The 19,998-nt window shown below is 37.8% G+C and overlaps 1 protein-coding gene across 3 annotated transcripts; it reads left to right on the forward strand.

The window, feature by feature from the left end:
• The first annotated feature begins 423 nt into the window (after window positions 1-423).
• On the forward strand, window positions 424-5,173 carry LOC149407809 (DUF1336 family protein (DUF1336)). 3 transcript variants are annotated; one of them, XM_089615542.1, is made up of 11 exons: window positions 424-839; window positions 1,812-2,137; window positions 2,377-2,460; window positions 2,680-2,814; window positions 2,935-3,213; window positions 3,313-3,451; window positions 3,555-3,717; window positions 3,831-3,959; window positions 4,407-4,601; window positions 4,679-4,801; window positions 4,900-5,173. In XM_089615542.1, the coding sequence occupies exons 2-11, from the start codon at window positions 1,837-1,839 to the stop codon at window positions 5,017-5,019; spliced, it is 1,668 nt and encodes a 555-aa protein (XP_089471668.1). In that variant the 5' UTR covers window positions 424-839; window positions 1,812-1,836; the 3' UTR covers window positions 5,020-5,173. The 3 variants fall into 3 exon arrangements, with proteins under 3 accessions (XP_089471668.1, XP_089471675.1, XP_089471660.1); XM_089615549.1 differs by lacking the exon at window positions 424-839 and adding an exon at window positions 1,232-1,362; XM_089615534.1 differs by lacking the exon at window positions 424-839 and adding an exon at window positions 1,442-1,714.
• The last annotated feature ends 14,825 nt before the right edge of the window (window positions 5,174-19,998 follow it).

Raw genomic sequence — 19,998 nt, forward strand, 5'->3', positions numbered from 1 at the left:
ATTTTTTTTTAAAAAGAATCTTCTTAATTTTCTTTGGATTATTTCAATCCTTTCTATTTTTCTACCATGCATAGGGAGGAAGCATAGATGGTTCATAGGATGCACATTGCAATATATATATTAAAATCAAAGTAATATTATTATTAAAAAAATCAATGATTATTAAAAAAAAAATAAATAAATAAATAGACACTGACTGAGTCGGTTAAAAATACAGAAGAGAAGCTTAAATCAGTTAGTTATATTTATATAGATAAAATTAACACTACTTTGAACTACTCACTCAAGTGTTGACACGTGGACAGATTTGTCTATGTGTCAACAGTTGAGTAGATAGTTCAAAGTAGTGAGTAGTGTCAAATAGCATTGCTCTAAAATTAATTATAAGAAAGACGTGCCCGCACTTTTGTTTTTGTCTCTCTCTTTTCCAAAAAAAAAAAAAATAAACTTAAATAAAAAGAGCTTATGAAACCAATATATATATATTTAAGGTGGAAAGAAAGAGTCTGCGTCTTCTCTCTCCATATACTTACATGTTATTATATAGTATAACATAGCGCATATAATATATACATATTTGGGTGTTATTTGACCCAACTATATCACCCGACACGAAGAGCTCTACGGAGAGAGAGATGTATATGCATTACATACAAACACGGAGAATACATCAAGATAGAGAGAGAGAGAGAGAGCCTGGCTCTGGAATCGAGCCCGGATCCGGCATTGTCGGACCACAAACCTATCTCCATTGTTGCGTCGTCTTAGCTCTCTCTCTCTAAAATTGCATTTTCGATTTCTTAGGTTCGGTTTGGTTCCGAGATCTGTCTATTAAAGAGGTACGAATTCATCTGCTTCGTGATGTTGATTCTCTTCGTTACGTCATTTTCATACATTTATAAATATGTGTTTCTTTTTGTATTTGTTTGTGTGTGTATAAAGTGTCTGATACTTGTCTTCGTTTCGTTTCGTGTACGTTTTCATCCGTTTCTATTTTTCGTAAAGCTTTCACTTGTTCTTTTGACTAAATTGATTAATAATCAAGTGTATCCTCGTTTTTCTTTTTTTATTATTAGTTTGTTTACGCGTAATTTGTTTCTTCGAGCGTTGATTAACAGTTAAGAACGTGTATTTATTTTCTTAAAAAAAAAAAAAAAAAAAAAAGCGCGTAGGAGTGTTGTTCATCTTTTGTCTTCTTTAACCTCTTTTGATACGGTCCATTCTTTTCCAAGCTTAATTTTTTACTTTTTTAAAAGTTAAATTTGTATTTTTCTCATTGATGAATGACACAATAGCTATCCGGTAACTGTACTTACAGATACAGTCTCTCCTCTCCTGATCTCTAGCTCGGTTTAGATTTCTGTAAGAAATCATACAAAGCCTCCATTTTTTAGTCTTACAAGTATACATAAATCTTAAGGCGATCAATGTTTCTGTTTCTCGTTGTACTTGTGTTCTGGGTGTAGCACTAATATCTGAGTTCTTCATAGTATTATTAGAGTGGATTAGAATGATCCTTCTCTTAATAATTTTGTTTTAAATTTTTAAAGTTTAAACTGATTTTTCTTTCTTGTTTCTTTTGATCCCACCAGTCACACTGCCTAAATGATTAGTTTTCACACAAAGATAATCTCCTTGTTAATGTCAAGGTTCGCTCATCTTGGGCCGAATCCCATAATTTTTGGACCGATGTTCATCTCGAAACCAATTGGCAGTGAGAGGATTAGCCCATGACCTTATAAATATTTATAGGTTCAATGATTGGTAGAACCTAATGTTTCTGATGATAATTTTTTTTTTTTGGTTATCAGGGCCTGTGCTGTAATATCTTGAACAATGGGCGGGTGTGTGTCTACTCATTCGAACAAGGTCAAGCCGAGAAGAAGAAGAAAGTGTGTTTGCCGATTCGGGAAACGCAATGTGAAGATCTCGAGCTCATCAGTGGTCACCGAAGGAGGCAAGAGAGCGAGCGGCGATATAGTAGGAACTAATATAACGGACTACGCCGTCAGCGAGTTCGTTCAGATGGAGTTCGAGGAGAGCGAGACGACAACCACTTGCAGGAGATCCGAGCTCTCAAACTCGAAGTACCACCTGACTCAGTTGCAGTGGCACCGAAGCCAGTGTGACTCGAACGGTGAGACCGAGTGTCCGTTTTCAAATCATAAATTATAGCTCGTGAATCTTAAACTATGATAAACTTGTGTTACTTTGTCTTGATTTTTTTTTTAATGACCATGTGGTCCCATCAAACAGATATTTTGTTTTTTTGGTCAACAGGGAAATTGGAAGTCACTTTCTTAGGAGTTTCATACGTGCCAAATTGTAGCATCTTGATCTGATCTGACTAGTTGAACTATTAATTTGCCTTTTCAGTGATTTGCCAAGAAGAATCTTGGTATGACTCGGTCAGCATTTTGGAGTCTGACTCGGATGAAGAGTTTAGCAGTGTACAAGGAGGTGAGAAAAACATCAAGCCTCATATTTACTAACTGTTCATAACTTAGAGTCTCACTCACACAAGTAATCTAGAACAGAAAAAAGGAGTCCCTGGCGGCTTAAATATTAAGATCTTTACCATTTGAAAGCATGCTTGATATCTTATTTATCTTATGCCATTTATGATATTTTGACTCACTTTTAATTTTTTATTTTTCTTGCTGCTTCCCCACTCTGCAGATGGTTTTCCGATAGTGGCTAATCCAATCGGAAACATCCCATCAAGTCAAGTTCTTCAGTATGAAAGATCGGCGTGCTTTCTAGATAACGGCTGCAAATACGAAGAATACCAGAGCTTTGTCAAGATCAATGGAGGTATATAACAAAAAAAAAAAAATAACTACTCAAAGTTGTTACATAGAAAGAATGAATTTATTTATTGTTATTTTATTTTTTTGCTTATCAAGACCTTGGGATTTTAATTTTCTTGCTTAGGGAAGGCTGATGAAGTGTTTAGCAAGAAAAATAAGATATTAGACAACCCTCTTCAAAGCTTCAAAAGTTTCAAGGAGGACCGAATCGATTCCGATGAAAGAGTTTTTCGAGGAAGCAGCCGAAAATCAGGCCTAAGCAAGTTATTGCCCGCTGTGAGTTTCAACGACAAACTTATTCATCCATCGTCTTTGGTCTCACAGCAACAAAAAAAGTCTTCAACGGTTTTCAGACTCTCTTTCAAGAGGCGATCTTGTGAACGAGAAGAAACAATTGAAAAAAGTAGGTTTCTTTTCTTATTGCATTACGATGAGTGAACGAGCATAGCTTCTTGATAATCATATTTTTTTTGTTTTTGTTTTTTTGTTGAAACAAATTTAGGCCAATCGAAAAAGTATCTGTACCGTCCACGAGCAGGGCTTATCATACCACGCTGCACTGGGGATGATAAGCTGAACGCTGGAAGTTGGTCTGAGATTCCTCCATCAATATTCAAACTTCGTGGTGAAAGCTATTTCAAGTATGTATAAATATGATTCATTAAAGTAGGGTTTTTTTATTTTAACTCTCTTTGCTTTGTGCAGAATGTGATTAATCGCCTGTTAATTCTTTACTCCGTACAGAGATAAGAAAAAATCACCTGCTTCTAATTGCTGTCCATACACGCCGATCGGCGTTGATTTATTTTTCTGCCCAAAAAAGATTGATCACATTGCTCAACACCTCGAGCTCCCGAACCTCAAAGCAGAAGGAACAGTCCCTCAGCTCCTCATTGTTAATATTCAGGTACTATTTGCTCTTCAAAAAACCTTTTTATTTTTTACATTTTTCGACCGAGTTAGCTCTAAAGAAGGATTAAAAATGTCCCTCAATATTGGATTATGGATACTTATTTGCAGTTGCCCACTTACCCTGCTGCAATGTTTCTCGGCGATACCGATGGTGAGGGAATGAGTCTCGTACTTTATTTCAGAGTCTCTGACACGTTCAACAAAGACGTTTCTCCCCAATGCAAAGATAACATCAGGGTATTCTCTTTTCCTTACGACTATGTTTGGAGCCCGAATTTTACGATGGAAAATAAAAATTTGAAGGAAAATGCAAGGGGAAAAAAATCGATTTTGTTTGGAAGTCGAGGAAACTCTTAGCGAAAAAAGAATGGAAAGAGATCACACATGTGACACATGAAGAAACCAAAAGATTTCACACACGTGGCACATGTGGAAACCAAAAGATTTCCATCTTCAACACAAGTTTCCAAGGAAAATGAGATCTCAGTTTTAGTTAAAAAATTTCCCTGAAATTTTATTTCTCTCGAACATTACTCGATTTAAACAGAAGTAAAATACAATTTATTCTAATTTTACCCCCTCAGATTTTCCAGGTTCCAAACATACCTTGCATATTTGTATTTGTATATTTTTTGCTTGTTATTCTGTATTGGTTATTATATTCAAGTTCTGGTGACTCTACAGAAATTGATTGAGGATGAGATGGAGAAGGTAAAAGGGTTTGCGAAAGACTCGATGGTTCCATTTAGAGAAAGGTTAAAGATCATGGCGGGTGTGGTTAATCCCGAGGATCTTCAGTTGAGCTCTACCGAAAAGAAGCTTATAAGCGCTTATAACGAGAAACCGGTCCTTTCTCGACCACAACACAACTTTTATAAGGTTAATATATTGCAATGTAAATATGATTCTTAGAATCATCAGCATTGACTCTGTGGAACACTGGTGTCTACTTGCAGGGTCCGAATTACTTTGAGATCGATCTGGACATTCACCGTTTCAGCTACATAGCAAGGAAAGGACTCGAGTCCTTCAGAGAACGTTTGAAAAACGGGGTGCTTGATCTCGGTTTAACTATTCAGGTACCTTGAAAATCACGTTACCTAAAAAGGCTTGTTTACAAGTTTGGTGAAAGCCTTGTATTTAAACCAACACTCTCGTGCTTTGTGTTGTGAAACAGGCACAGAAACCAGAAGAACTTCCAGAAAAAATACTCTGTTGTGTGAGGTTGAGCAAGCTTGATTTTGTAAATCATGATCATAGCCAAATACCTACTCTTGTGACTCTTGATGATGATTGAGTAAAGAAAAAAGCCGATTTTTTTTTTTTTTTTTAATCGCGTTGAAACAAGTTCTTTATTTATTCCTGTCCGATCCAGCGCAGCCTTTTGTAAATTCAAAGAAAATGAATGAATATTTTCTGTGTTTAATAACGTATGTTGTGGTTCCCTTCAATGGCTTGTATGGTTTTAATGATCGGTTGGTTGCTTTCTCTTCGTAGATAATGCCTATGAAAAAACTGTTGATTTTTTTTTTTTTTTTTTTTAATTCATTTTCAGTGCTGGTCCTGATCACAATTAGAATTGCCTAAGCCTCGATCTTTGTTTGTTGTCAAATCAATGCTATTGTAGTAGTATAAAATTATATTAAACTGTGGAGCATTAATATATAAGAAATACATGAAAGAGTATAAAAGTCTATCATTCTAAAAAAAACATTTCTTTTCAAATATATCGTTTAGTGAAAATAAAGTAGTTACGTCTATAAAGTTTTGACATTAAACTCTGAAATAGAGGAAACGGCGTGCGCATGAAGTTACTTCAACGACTTTAACAGTCTAAGTGTTTTGACTAGTTTGGGAGGCTGTAAATGACTTGATGACTTGTTTATAAAGTCTCAAGTCATGAAGCTTAGATGTGTGAGTCCTCTTATATAAATACTTGGTCTTGGGAAGGGTTTTGATTATCAAAATGCAAGCTTATTATAATCAGGGAAACACGAGTGAAAAGATTGAGAGAAGTGATTCTTGAACTAGGTTATAAAGTCAAGAACACTGAGAGAAAAATCATTGAGAGTGTGAGTGATTGAATGAGAGATGTATTGTGTAAGAAAGATTAGAGATTGAGGGATTGTCGACTAGTGAAGCCACAGCTGAATTAGGTCTCGTTAACGACTGAACCAGGATAAATTCTCTTGTGTCTTTCTCTTCTTCTTCTTCTCTGATTGTTGATCTGTGTGGTCAATTCATTTTCTTGATTCCTAAGACATTGTTGTTAAGTCTTTTTTCGTGTAGGCTAAGCGTTTGAAACTCTACAATTGGTATCAGAGCTTCATAGTTAATAACAATGGGTTTCTCCATGATCGAGATCAAGAATTTCGATGGCCAAGGAGATTTCTCGCTGTGGAGACAAAGAATGAAAGTCATCCTTGTCCAAATGAAGGTGGCGAAAGTTTTGATGAGAAAAAGCCCTTACCAAACGCAATGAAGCCTGAAGAGATTTAAGAAATTCAAGGATTGGCGTACATCACCATAATTCTCTACAAAGTTCTTCGAGAAGTTTCAAAAGAGATCACCGCATCAAGCTTGTGGAAAAAGCTAGAGAAGTTGTATCTCACGAAGACTCTCTCCAGCAGAATCTACTTGAAAGAGAGGTTGTTTGGCTTCCAAATGAGCTCCTAGAAGACGATTGAAGAGCACCTCGCTGACTTCGCCATAATCGTCACTTGACCTAGAAAATGTGGGCAGGAAGGTAGACGATGAAGACCGGGAGGTTTTGATTCTCAAAGCTTTGCCTAAAGCGTACAACAATTTCGTCGATACTATCAAGTACGCGATAGAGAAATTGATGCATGAAGAATTCTTGGTAGCCCGTAAGTCAAAGCCGATCGAAAGTCAATCCATCGCTGAAGTCACAGAAGGCCTTGTGGCGAGAGGAAGATCGGATCATCGCGTTTCAAATAAAGACTAAAGGCTTGGAAGATCGAAGAGTGGCAACAAGTCAAAGTTGCTAGGGCCAAATGCCAAAGACCAGACAAAGTACAATTGTTTCCAATGCCACAAAGAAGGGCATTTTCTTATAAATTTCTGTAAAAGAAAGCATGAAGATCCAAAAGAGGCTGCTCTCGTCGAAGAAGGACATGAGAGCGCTTAAGTTTTGGGGTTATCAAAGAAAGACTCCACATCAAATTAGATCATGGATAGTGTATGTTCGTTTCACACGACTCCTAACCACTCTTGGTTTGAGGAGTTCAAAGAAGAAGATGGTGGCAAAGTTCTTCTTGGAAACAATAAGGCGTGTAAAGTGCTGGGGATAGGCACTATTAGATTCAAGATGTTCAATGGTCAAGAAAAGATCCTAGGGAAAGTGAGATTCGTCCCTAAAATGAAAAGAATCTCATTTCCCTCGGATTGCTTGATCAACAAGGCTGCTCGTTCAAAGCTGAAAATGTTAGCATTGATGCCCACAAGAAGAGTAGTAGTTGTTGCTTATATGCATTTGATATAATAAAGTCTCACAAAGACTCTTGCTTGTAACTGCTGAATAATTAATAAAGAGTTGAAACTTTCATTCATTCTTCTTTGTTTGTTTGAAGCTTTATGATAATCCTTAGTCTTTAGTCCTTAAACAAACCTAACAACAAATGAACAGTCAAATACAGATTTGTTGTCAATCGTGCCCACAAGAAGAGTTGTAGTGTGTATTTATGTACATTTGATGTAATAAAGTCTCATGAAGACTCTTGCTTGTAATTGCCTATTCATTCATTAATAAAGTTGAAACGTTCATTCATTCTTTCTTTGTTTGAAGCTTTATGATAAAACCTTAGTCTTTTAGTCCATAAACAAACTTAACAACTTACGAAGAGACAAATGTAGATTTGCATGAACAAACTCTTCGTAGTTTGCTTAAAATGATATATTCGCAATCTTAGGGTCAAAGGACTATTGACCTCAGTACGATTGTTAGAAGAATCTATGATGTCTGGTTATGAGGCATTGAGAGTTGGAGACTCTATAGTTCTTCTAGGTATCTTTCGAAGGTACTGAATTGACCAGTGCACTTCTAGAGACAAGATAAGAACAAACCATTTAACTTCTTATGTCTCGAAGTCACTATGTATGAATTACATCATGCTTACCTTAATCCTGAAATGAGACATGCCATTTCACAGCTTAGTATTCTCATTTGAGAAAGTCAGAGTTCGGACTCACTATGTGATTCCGAACAGGGCCTATTGGTGAAGTACTAAGTTGTGAGAATGTCATGAGTAACTTTGTGAAGTTCTCATAGATATGGAATTCATGTACAAGATTGCTGAAATGCAATGTATGTCACCTCATGCTTTGTTCCTTGGAGTGTGAATAAATGAACTGGCCAGTGTCCAAATCGAGTCCTGACTCTTTTGGATGAAACAATGTGACTTGTTAGGTCCTCGTCAATACATTGTTTCTAACTTATTCACAAGCGACAAAGGAGTTGAGGAAATAACAGCTAGAAGGGTAAAATGGTAATTTAGTAAATCCCGACTAGCTGATGACATTCATGAAGGGTAAACATAGATAATATTCAGTGGATCCGCTCATCATAATTAGGTTGAATTCTTGAGTAGAAAATAAATTCATTTGAACAGAGAGATTTTCAGTGTCAACTCTTTAGTGGAGTCAGTTGGCATTAAGCTAAACTTGGAAAAGGTTTGTGAACTTTTGAGTCCAAGTGTTTAGCTCAAGTTTTGTTCATTTGGGTCCATGAGGTCACTGTCACGAATCACATCGATAGGAATAGTTAAACTGGAAGCTAAGTCAAAACAAGAACGAAAATTGTCAAAAGGGTATTTTTGTCTTTTGAGACATAGGATGAAATGGATGTCAATAAATTTTGACAAGTTCATTTGATGACTTAATGTCACTCGGCCATATTGAAATAATTGGGCCTGGTGAATTAATTTCATTTCATAAGAATTTTATTGAAAATTCTTAATGGGCCTTTTTCATGTTGTCATGAACAAATGGAAAAGCTTCTAGAAGCCTTTTCTAGAAGGCTATAGGCGCCCAACATACCCAAGAGATAGAGAGAATATTTTGTGCATAAATGTATGAAGATACTTGCCAAAAGAAAAAGAGGAAACAAATTTCCTCTAAGGGAAATATGAGGTAGGCGCCCAAGTTGAGAAAGAAGCAAGGCAAGGAACAAAAAAGGAAACAAATCCAAGGCTTAATGAAGCCCACCTTGGCCGAGTGCATCATAGAGGAAAAGAGGAAGTTGGCTCATGAATATGTGATATTCTATAGAAGAGGAAACTACCTTATTGAAGGTGAGACCTCTCCTATAAATAGGAGCCTCATTCTTCTCATTTTTCTCATTCCACATAAGTTAGAGATTGAGAGCTTCTCTCTCTAGAACTTGTGGTTGCCGCCCCTCTTCTCTCTCTCTCTAGTTTATTTTCGATTTTTCTTGTTTTGGCACCTAGGTCCTCACTCGACCTAGTGTTTAGCTCTGCGACTTCAAGACTCGTTCTTAAGTCGTAGTGTTTAAAAGTGCCCACTCACTAATTCCTTTATTTCGAGTGATTTAGTGATAGAAACTTTCGTGGTTGCTCGAGGTGCCGAGGAAAGAAAGAGAGACGTGCTGCGAGGGGAGACGAGCGTTGCAAACTTTCCAAAAGCTTCTTCAAAGTTCAAGCTTCAAGAAAGGTTAGTGAACTTCTATGCTCATATTGGTTTTTAATTACATGTACTTGCTCTTTGTCTAGGTTAGTAAAAACTGTTTTTACTTGTAAAGAAATTTTTTAAAATTCCGCCGCTTCCCGAAGCGTTTAATCTTTTTCTTAAACCCTAGATCAATTCCAACAAATGGTATCAGAGCTATGGTCAAAGATTAGCATGTACATGTTTTTAAAATTATGAGCTTGAAAATCGTTTTCGAAAGTTTACTAATTTTGTGACAAGTTTGAATTGTTATCTTAGATTTTTTTTTAATTTATTGCTCTTGCCTTTAAATTAAAAAAAAACATGTTGATTTTCTATGAGTTTGGGATGTTTTTAAAAAACACATTAGAATCAGTTCTAAAAGTTTTTAATTTTTTATATTGAAAAACGTGTTTTAAAGGTTTGAGAAATTTCGAGTAAAATTTTGTGACTAGTTTTCTTGTCTTACTAGTTTCTTATTTTTACTTGAATCGTTTTGTGCTTGTTGTTATTTCTTTTATGCCTTGTTATTACCTTGCTAATAAAACACAAATAAAAGCTTTAACAACCTTCGTAAAACGTTCCGTTACACTCGATTCTTTTTCGCACCTAAAAAGGACCAAGCTTTAATTATTTCTTTTTCTTCGAGCTGGAGTAAACCCGCATTAAAAGTGGCATAACTCTCGGCTCAGAAATCTAAATTTAATGATTCTTGAATCAAATTAAAGCTCTGTCCGTCCTCTGTCCAATGCCACCGGTTTCGGCTCAAAAGGACATTGGAGCCTCCAGATATAGCGATTTTACTCTGAGGTGCGCGGCTGTGCTGAAACTCCAGTTTTTTAGAAATCCGGATTTTCAAACCCCACTACCATGAGTTATAGAACTCTAATGAGAAAATTTTCTTGAGAAAAATTGTTTTTTATAAGATTATAAACATGATGTGTAAGATTAAAAAGTTTTGATTTTTGAAAGATTAATTGAAATTGAGTTTTTACAAAACTAGTTTGAATTTTGAAAAACCGTTTTCACTTTCAAACTTGAAAATATTTTGTCATCCAAATCAAATAAGTTTTCAAAATGTTTTCAAAACTATATCTATATCACATATGTTCAAAATCTATATGCTCTTGAAAATTTGAGTGGGAGGTCTCTTTGTAGACAAGCCGAAAAATAAAAAGATGTGTAATCTCAAACTTTCAAGTGTTCGAGTGAGTTGAAGTTCACACTTCCCTCAAGCACTTTCCCGAAATAGAAAATAGGAAAAGATCGAGTATGTACCTTGTTCCTTTATGCACTAATACTACTCTGAACATGTCGATCTAGGATTCTCTTCTAGTTGTCCGCTCTGTCGCTCTCTAACTAGGAAATCTGTTTCCGAACTTATAAGAGTCGATGAACCAACTCCAAAAACTAAGTGGGAGGGTTACTTGTTGTTTGTAACCCACGATCCCCAACACTAATGAAAAGTGCAAGTGTCGCCGGACTAAGAGTCACCCTCGTGGCCCTCTCTTAAATGAGAGTATTCAAGGGCGCTTTGCTCTGATCATTGCTCAATGAGCTACGTCCGAGAGTGAGACAATGATGACAAGGCCTCCCCTCGGCGGATTGTTTTTCAAAGTCAATCTTTTGGACTAAGTGGTTGGTTACACACTTAGACTCAATCCTTAGTAATCCTCCCTCGAGGCCCTGCGAAAGGATGTGAGTGATCAAACCAATTTAAAAGGTGGCTAGTCAAAATTGATGTATTGACATCTGGGCTTAGCATTAATGATGTGTCATTTACTTATAAATGGAGATTTTTTGCGGCCTTCCCTCGAAGGAGTAAATTATCGTTTGGTTTATAACACCTTTGGATTTTATAAAGTCTTAAACAAACTTAAATCCTAAAGTAAAGACTAATCATAAACTTGTTTCAACTTTTATAGGCAATATGTCTCCCAACTCTCTCTCTTTCATTCTTTCCTCGAACAAACTCGAAAACGAAAACTACGTTAATTGGAAACATTACCTCGACATCATCGTTACCATTAACAAGCACAAAAAGGTACTCACCACCCCGTGTCCTCTTCTTACGAATGATGATTCGACTCAAGAGGACAATGACGCCTTAGCGGCCTGGCTTCGATCCGATGAGATTGTGAGGTGCTATATCTGTTGGAATCGATCTAGGGTTTGAGAAAATAATTAACGCTTCGGTAAGCGGCGGAATTTTAAAAATTTTCTTTTACAAGTAAAACAGTTTTTACTAACCTAGACAAGTGCAAGTACATGTAATTAAAAACCAATATGAGCTAATAGTTTACTAACCTTTCTTGAAGCTTGAACTTTGAAGAAGCTTTTGGAAAGTTCGCAACGCTCGTCTCCCCTCGCAGCACGTCTCTCTTTCTTTCCTCGGCACCTCGAGCAACCACGAAAGTTTCTATCACTAAATCACTCGAAAAGAAGGAATCAGTGAGTGGGCACTTTTAAACACTACGACTTAAGAACGAGTCTCGAAGTCGCAGAGCTAAACACTAGGTCGAGTGAGGACCTAGGTGCCAAGACAAGAAAAATCGAAAATATAAACTAGAGAGAGAGAGAGGAAGGGGCGGCCAAGTCTAGAGAGAGAAGCTCTCAATCTCTAGAACTTTTGATGAATGAAAAGTGAGGAATGGGGCTCCTATTTATAGGAGGGGTTTTACCTTCAATAAGGTAGTTTCCTCTTCTATAGAATATCACATATTCATGAGCAAAAATCCTTTATTTCCCATTCTATCTTGGGCGCCCAAGGCTGCCTCCTAGAGGCTTGGATTTGTTTCCTTTTTTATTCCTTGGCTTGCCCTTTTCTCACTTGGCCGAAATTCCCCATGCATGTGTGGGAAATTTGTTTCCTCTTTTTCTTTTGGCAAGTATCTAAATACATTTATGCACAAAATAAACTCTCCTATTTCTCTATAGGGTAGGCGCCCATAATCTTCTAGAAAAGGCTTCTAGAATTTTCTTCACTTGTTCATGACAACATAAGAAAAGGCCCATTTAGAACTTTCAATAAAATTCTTATGAAATGAAATTAATTCACATGGCCCAATGATCAAGTCATGGCCGAGTGACATTAAGTCATCAAATGAACTTGTCAAAAAATTTATTGACATTCATTTCTTCCTTTGTCTCAAAAGACAAAAATACCCTTTTCACTATTTTCGTTCTTGTTTTGACTTAGCTTCCAGTTTAACTATTCCTATCGATGTGATTCGTGACAGTGACCTCATGGACCCAAATGAACAAAGCTTTAGCTAAACACTTGGACTCAAAAGTTCACAAACCTTTTCCAAGTTTAGCTTAATGCCAACTGACTCCACTAAAGAGCTGACACTGAAAATCTCTCGGTTCAAATGAATTTATTTTCTACTCAAGAATTCACCTAATTGTAATGAGCGGATCCACTGAATATTATCTATGTTTACCCTTCATGAATGTCATCAGCTAGTCAGGATTTACTAAATTACCATTTTACCCTTCTAGCTGTTATTTCCTCAACTCCTTTGTCGCTTGTGAATAAGTTAGAAACAATGTATTGACGAGGAGCTAACAAGTCACATTGTTTCATCCAAAAGAGTCAGGACTCAATTTGGACAGTGGCCAGTTCATTTATTCACACTCCAAGGAACAAAGCATGAGGTGACATACATTGCATTTCAGCAATTTTGTACATGAATTCCATATCTATGAGAACTTCACAAAGTTACTCATGACAGACTCACAACTTAGTACTTCACCAATAGGCCTTGTTCGGAATCACATAGTGAGTCCGAACTTTGTCTTTCTCAAATGAGAATACTAAGGTGTGAAATGGCATGTCTCATTTCAGGATTAAGGTAAGCATGATGCAATTCATACATAGTGACTTCGAGACATAAGAGGTTAAATGGTTTGTTCTTATATTGTCTCTAGAAGTGCACTGGTCAATTCAGTACCTTCGGAAGATACCTAGAAGAACTATAGAGTCCCCAACTCTCAATGCCTCATAACCAGACATCATAGATTCTTCTAACAATCATACTGAGGTCAATAGTCCTTTGACCCTAAGATTGCGAATATATCGTTTTAAGCAAACTACGAAGAGTTTGTTCATGCAAATCTACATTTGTCTCTTCGTAAGTTGTTAAGTTTGTTTATGGACTAAAAGACTATGGTTTTATCATAAAGCTTCAAACAAAGAAAGAATGAATGAACGATTCAACTTTATTAATGAATAGATAGGCAATTACAAGCAAGAGTCTTCATGAGACTTTATTACATCAAATGTACAAAATAAAGACTACAACTCTTCTTGTGGGCACCATTGACAACAATATCTTGGCATCTATGAACAATACGCTGAAAGAGCAACATCATGACATCGAGACCGCTGCCGAAATGCTCTACAATCTCCTTGAGATGTTTGGAGGGCAAGGGCGTCAAACAAGGCAACAAGCAGTCCGACAGTTTATGAACTGTCATATGAAAGCTAGGACTCCTGTTAGAGACTTTATGATACTGATCATTAGTTTTCTAAATAAAATGGAAATCCTAGGATCTGAGACTGATGGGAAGAATGTCATAGATATGATCTTAGAAACTCTCCCCGCATCTCTTGATACCTCCAAGATGAACTACTCCATAAACAAGCTAGAGTACACTGTTACCAAGCTTATGAAGGAACTTCACACTGCTGTAGGTCTCACTAAGAGAAAGAGGAATCAAGGAGAGGCACATGCTACTGAGCAAAAAGCCTCCGCCTCTGGAACTAAGAAGAGACCTCACAAGGCCGATAAAAAGAACTGTCCTGCCAATCTCAAAGCAAAGGAACATAGTATTGTACTAGTTACCGAAGCATGCTTAGTAGCTGATAATGTATCAACGTGGATTCTTGACTCCGCTGCTACTAACCATATTTGTTGTTCCTTGAATGGTTTCAAGAAAACCAAAAGCTTAGAGGAAGGCGAGTTCTGTTTCAAATGGGGTGATGGGAGCCTGGTGTCTGCAAAGGCTGTGGGATCCGTGACACTGTCTTTTGAAGACCGCTCTTTAAACTTGAATAATGTTTATTTTGTTTCTACCTTTGGGAAGAACTTAATATCCGTTGCTCGTCTTCGTGAGCAAGATTATTGTTTAAAGTTTATCAAGAATGGAATTCGTATTTCGTTTCCTGATAATTCTTTTGTCACTGATGCATGTATGAAGAATGCTCTTTTCTACATCTATCCCACTCAACCTTCTCTTTTAGACACCAAAATAGATAATGATCTAATTAGGGAGCCAAAGAGGATCAAACTTTCTGAATCCTCCGATCTAACAAAATCAACACACCTATGGCACTTAAGACTTGGTCATATCAGTCTAGAAAGGATTAAGAGACTTGTGAGGGATGGTCCACTCCAAGCCTCTGCAATAGGTTCACTACCTACTTGTGAATCCTGCATAGAAGGAAAAATGACTAAGCGACCTTTCTCCGATAAGGGTCGAAGAGCCACTGAGTTGCTGGAACTGATACATTCTGATGTATGTGGTCCGCTCAGCCAACAGGCACGTGGAGGATACGAATACTTCGTTACCTTCACCGATGATTACTCACGATATGGGTTTGTCTATTTGCTCAAACACAAATCCGAGACCTTTAACGTATTTAAGGTCTTTAGGGCTTTAGTGGAAAAGCAAACTGGCAAAGTGATCAAAACCCTTCGATCCGATCGAGGTGGTGAGTATATGTCTGCAGAGTTCGATGACTTTCTTAAAGAAGAAGGATCGCTTCTCAGCTTACCGCACCTGGCACACCTCAACAAAACGGAGTGTCAGAGAGAAGGAACCGAACTCTAATGGAGATGGTTAGATCAATGATGAGTTACTCATCACTCCCTCCTTCCTTTTAGGGATATGCCCTCGAAACAACCGCTTATATTCTGAACCAAGTTCCGTCCAAGACGGTTCCTGGTACTCCTTATGAAAGATGGACTGGCCGTAAAGTAAGTTTGGGCCACATCCGAATTTGGGGTTGCCCTGCACATGTGCTAAGGCAAAAGACTAGCAAGTTGACTAGTAGGTCAGAATTGTGCATGTTTGTGGGATATCCAAAGGAAACCAAAGGTTTCATTTTCTATAGTCCCGAGGACGATAAGACTTTCGTTAGCACGAATGCTCGTTTCCTTGAGGAGGACTTCATGAAGGATGCGAAACCTAGAAGCAAAATTGTGCTTGAAGAAAAGTTGGGTGAGGAAGCTTCTACCTCATCTGTAAGAACTGTTCTTACCCCAACTGAAACACAACCTAACTCGTCAGAATCTCGTCAAGTAGTACTTAGACGTAGTGGGAGGGCTACTCAAAAGCCTGACAGGTACATGTCTTATAGAGACTCTCTTGTAGCCGTCTCCGACATGGATGATCCTGTTTCCTATAGCCAAGCAATGGCTTGTTCTGAATCAAACCTTTGGCTTGACGCCATGAAAGTTGAGATGCACTCGATGTATGTCAACAAAGTCTGGAAACTTGTAGACCTTCCTGAAGGGATTAAACCCGTAGGGTGTAAGTGGATATACAAGAAGAAAAGGGGTCCTGATGGGAACGTCGAGACGTTCAAAGCACGACTTGTGGCAAAGGGTTATACCCAACAAGAAGGGATTGACTATGAAGAAACCTTCTCGCCAGTCGCGATGCTTAAATCCATCCGCATACTCCTATCCATAGCTGCAGCTCTCGACTATGAGATCTGGCAAATGGATGTCAAGACAGCCTTTCTGAATGGCAATCTTGACGAGCGCATTTACATGGCTCAACCAGACGGTTTCGTGGATAAAGGTCAAGAGACCAAGGTTTGTGAGTTGCTTAAATCCATTTATGGACTAAAGCAAGCATCTAGGTCATGGAATATTAGATTCGATGAAACTGTGAAGAGCTTCGGCTTTGAACAGTCAATAGATGAGCCTTGTGTTTACAAGTTAATACACGAAGGCAAAGTTGTGTTTCTGGTACTATATGTCGATGATATACTACTCATTGGTAATGACGTGGGTAAGTTATCTGAGGTTAAGGTCTGGCTGGCAAAGCAATTCGATATGAAGGATCTAGGAGAAGCCGCATACATTCTGGGAATCCAAATCTTTCGAGATAGGAAAAACCGGAGCCTGTCGCTCTCTCAAGCATCTTATATTGATAAGGTGATGGATCGCTTCTCGATGCAAGACTGCAAGAGGGGTCAAACACCCTTTAGGCATGGAGTTTCACTCTCTAAGGACCAGTCTCCCAAGACTGCATAAGAGATTGAAGACATGAGGAAGATTCCTTACGCCTCTGCCGTAGGAAGCCTCATGTATGCTATGCTTTGCACTAGACCTGATATATGTTTCGCCGTTGGCGTAGTTAGCCGTTTCCAATCCAACCCTGGACCCGAGCACTGGATTGCTGTTAAGCATGTTCTTAAGTATCTTCGAAGAACTAGGAACTTGATGCTTACATACTCAGGTACTGACCTGACTATGACGGGATATACCGACTCCGATTTTCAAGCGGATAAGGATTCCAGGAAATCCACTTCGGGATCTGTGTTCATCCTTAATGGTGGAGCTGTTGTGTGGAGAAGTATTAAGCAATCTTGCATTGCTGACTCCACAATGGAAGCAGAATATGTGGCTGCTTGTGAAGCATCCAAAGAGGCTGTATGGCTTAGAAAGTTCCTTAAGTATTTGGAAGTTGTTCCAAACGTCGACGAGCCCATGACCCTTTATTGTGATAATAGTGGGGCTGTCGCTAACTCAAAGGAACCTAGAAGCCATAAGCGCTCTAAGCATATTGAGAGGAAATACCATTTGATTCGAGAGATCGTGCAGCGCGGAGACGTGGAAGTGAAGAAGATCTCAACGGTGGACAACCTCGCAGATCCATTCACCAAGGCCCTAGCGAACAAGGTCTTCGACCAACATCGTGAGGGATTAGGCATGAAAGACTACACACATCTTCTTTGAGTCAAGTGGGAGTTTGTTGTCAATGGTGCCCACAAGAAGAGTTGTAATCTTTATTTTGTACATTTGATGTAATAAAGTCTCATGAAGACTCTTGCATGTAATTGCCTATTCATTCATTAATAAAGTTGAAACGTTCATTCATTCTTTCTTTGTTTGAAGCTTTATGATAAAACCTTAGTCTTTAGTCCATAAACAAACTTAAGAACTTACAAAGAGACAAATGTAGATTTGCATGAACAAACTCTTCGTAGTTTGCTTAAAATGATATATTCGCAATCTTAGGGTCAAAGGACTATTGACCTCAGTACGATTGTTAGAAGAATCTATGATGTCTGGTTATGAGGCATTGAGAGTTGGAGACTCTATAGTTCTTCTAGGTATCTTCCGAAGGTACTGAATTGACCAGTGCACTTCTAGAGACAAGATAAGAACAAACCATTTAACCTCTTATGTCTCGAAGTCACTACGTATGAATTGCATCATGCTTACCTTATCCTGAAATGAGACATGCCATTTCACAGCTTAGTATTCTCATTTGAGAAAGTCAGAGTTCGGACTCACTATGTGATTCCGAACAGGGCCTATTGGTGAAATACTAAGTTGTGAGAATGTCATGAGTAACTTTGTGAAGTTCTCATAGATATGGAATTCATGTACAAGATTGCTGAAATGCAATGTATGTCACCTCATGCTTTGTTCCTTGGAGTGTGAATAAATGAACTAGCCAGTGTCCAAATTGAGTCCTGACTCTTTTGGATGAAACAATGTGACTTGTTAGCTCCTCGTCAATACATTGTTTCTAACTTATTCATAAGCGACAAAGGAGTTGAGGAAATAACAGCTAGAAGGGTAAAATGGTAATTTAGTAAATCCCGACTAGCTGATGACATTCATGAAGGGTAAACATAGATAATATTCAGTGGATCGGATCATCATAATTAGGTTGAATTCTTGAGTAGAAAATAAATTCATTTGAACCGAGAGATTTTCAGTGTCAACTCTTTAGTGGAGTCAGTTGGCATTAAGCTAAACTTGGAAAAGGTTTGTGAACTTTTGAGTCCAAGTGTTTAGCTCAAGCTTTGTTCATTTGGGTCCATGAGGTCACTGTCACGAATCACATCGATAGGAATAGTTAAACTGGAAGCTAAGTCAAAACAAGAACGAAAATTGTCAAAAGGGTATTTTTGTCTTTTGAGACATAGGATGAAATGGATGTCAATAAATTTTGACAAGTTCATTTGATGACTTAATGTCACTCGGCCATATTGAAATAATTGGGCCTGGTGAATTAATTTCATTTCATAAGAATTTTATTGAAAATTCTTAATGGGCATTTTTCATGTTGTCATGAACAAATGGAAAAGCTTCTAGAAGCCTTTTCTAGAAGGCTATAGGCGCCCAACATACCCAAGAGATAGAGAGAATATTTTGTGCATAAATGTATGAAGATACTTGCCAAAAGAAAAAGAGGAAACAAATTTCCTCTAAGGGAAATAAGAGGTAGGCGCCCGAGTTGAGAAAGAAGCAAGGCAAGGAACAAAAAAGGAAACAAATCCAAGGCTTAATGAAACCCACCTTGGCCGAGTGCATCATAGAGGAAAAGAGGAAGTTGGCTCATGAATATATATTCTATAGAAGAGGAGACTACCTTATTGAAGGTGAGACCTCTCCTATAAATAGGAGCCTCATTCTTCTCATTTTTCTCATTCCACATAAGTTAGAGATTGAGAGTTTCTCTCTCTAGAACTTGTCGTTGCCGCCCCTCTTCTCTCTCTCTCTATTTTATTTTCGATTTTTCTTGTTTTTGCACCTAGGTCCTCACTCGACCTAGTGTTTAGCTCTGCGACTTCAAGACTCGTTCTTAAGTCGTAGTGTTTAAAAGTGCCCAATCACTAATTCCTTTATTTCGAGTGATTTAGTGATAGAAACTTTCGTGGTTGCTCGAGGTGCCGAGGAAAGAAATAGAGACGTGCTGCGAGGGGAGACGAGCGTTGCAAACTTTCCAAAAGCTTCTTCAAAGTTCAAGCTTCAAGAAAGGTTAGTGAACTTCTATGCTCATATTGGTTTTTAATTACATGTACTTGCTCTTTGTCTAGGTTAGTAAAAACTGTTTTTACTTGTAAAGAAATTTTTTAAAATTCCGCCGCTTCCCGAAGCGTTTAATCTTTTTCTTAAACCCTAGATCAATTCCAACAGGAGACTCTATTGTTCTTCTAGGTATCTTCCGAAGGTATTGAATTGACTCTTTTGGATGAAACAATGTGACTTGTTAGCTCCTCGTCAATACATTGTTTCTAACTTATTCACCAGCGACAAAGGAGTTGAGGAAATAACAGCTAGAAGGGTAAAATGGTAATTTTGTAAATCCTGACTAGCTGATGATATTCATGAAGGGTAAACACTGATAATATTCTGTGGATCCACTCATTACAATTAGGTTGAATTCTTGAGTAGAAAATAAATTCATTTGAACCGAGAGATTTTCAGTGTCAACTCTTTAGTGGAGTCAGTTGACATTATGCTAAACTTGGAAAAGGTTTGTGAACTTTTGAGTCCAAGTATTTTAGCTCAAGCTTTCTTCATTTGGATCCCTGAGGTCACTATCACTAATCGCATCGATT

The sequence above is a fragment of the Urtica dioica genome, chromosome 1 (assembly GCF_054948205.1).
Source record: "Urtica dioica subsp. dioica isolate 48M chromosome 1, U.dioica_male_clone48M_v1_H2, whole genome shotgun sequence".
Classification (NCBI taxonomy): domain Eukaryota; kingdom Viridiplantae; phylum Streptophyta; class Magnoliopsida; order Rosales; family Urticaceae; genus Urtica; species Urtica dioica.

Coding starts and splice junctions, on each gene's coding strand:
- LOC149407809 (XM_089615542.1), top strand. CDS start 1,837: ATGGGCGGGTGTGTGTCTACTCATTCGAACAAGGTCAAGCCGAGAAGA. Junction 2,461..2,679: donor GTTTAGCAGTGTACAAGGAG/GTGAGAAAAACA, acceptor CCCACTCTGCAG/ATGGTTTTCCGATAGTGGCT. Junction 3,214..3,312: donor AGAAGAAACAATTGAAAAAA/GTAGGTTTCTTT, acceptor AAACAAATTTAG/GCCAATCGAAAAAGTATCTG.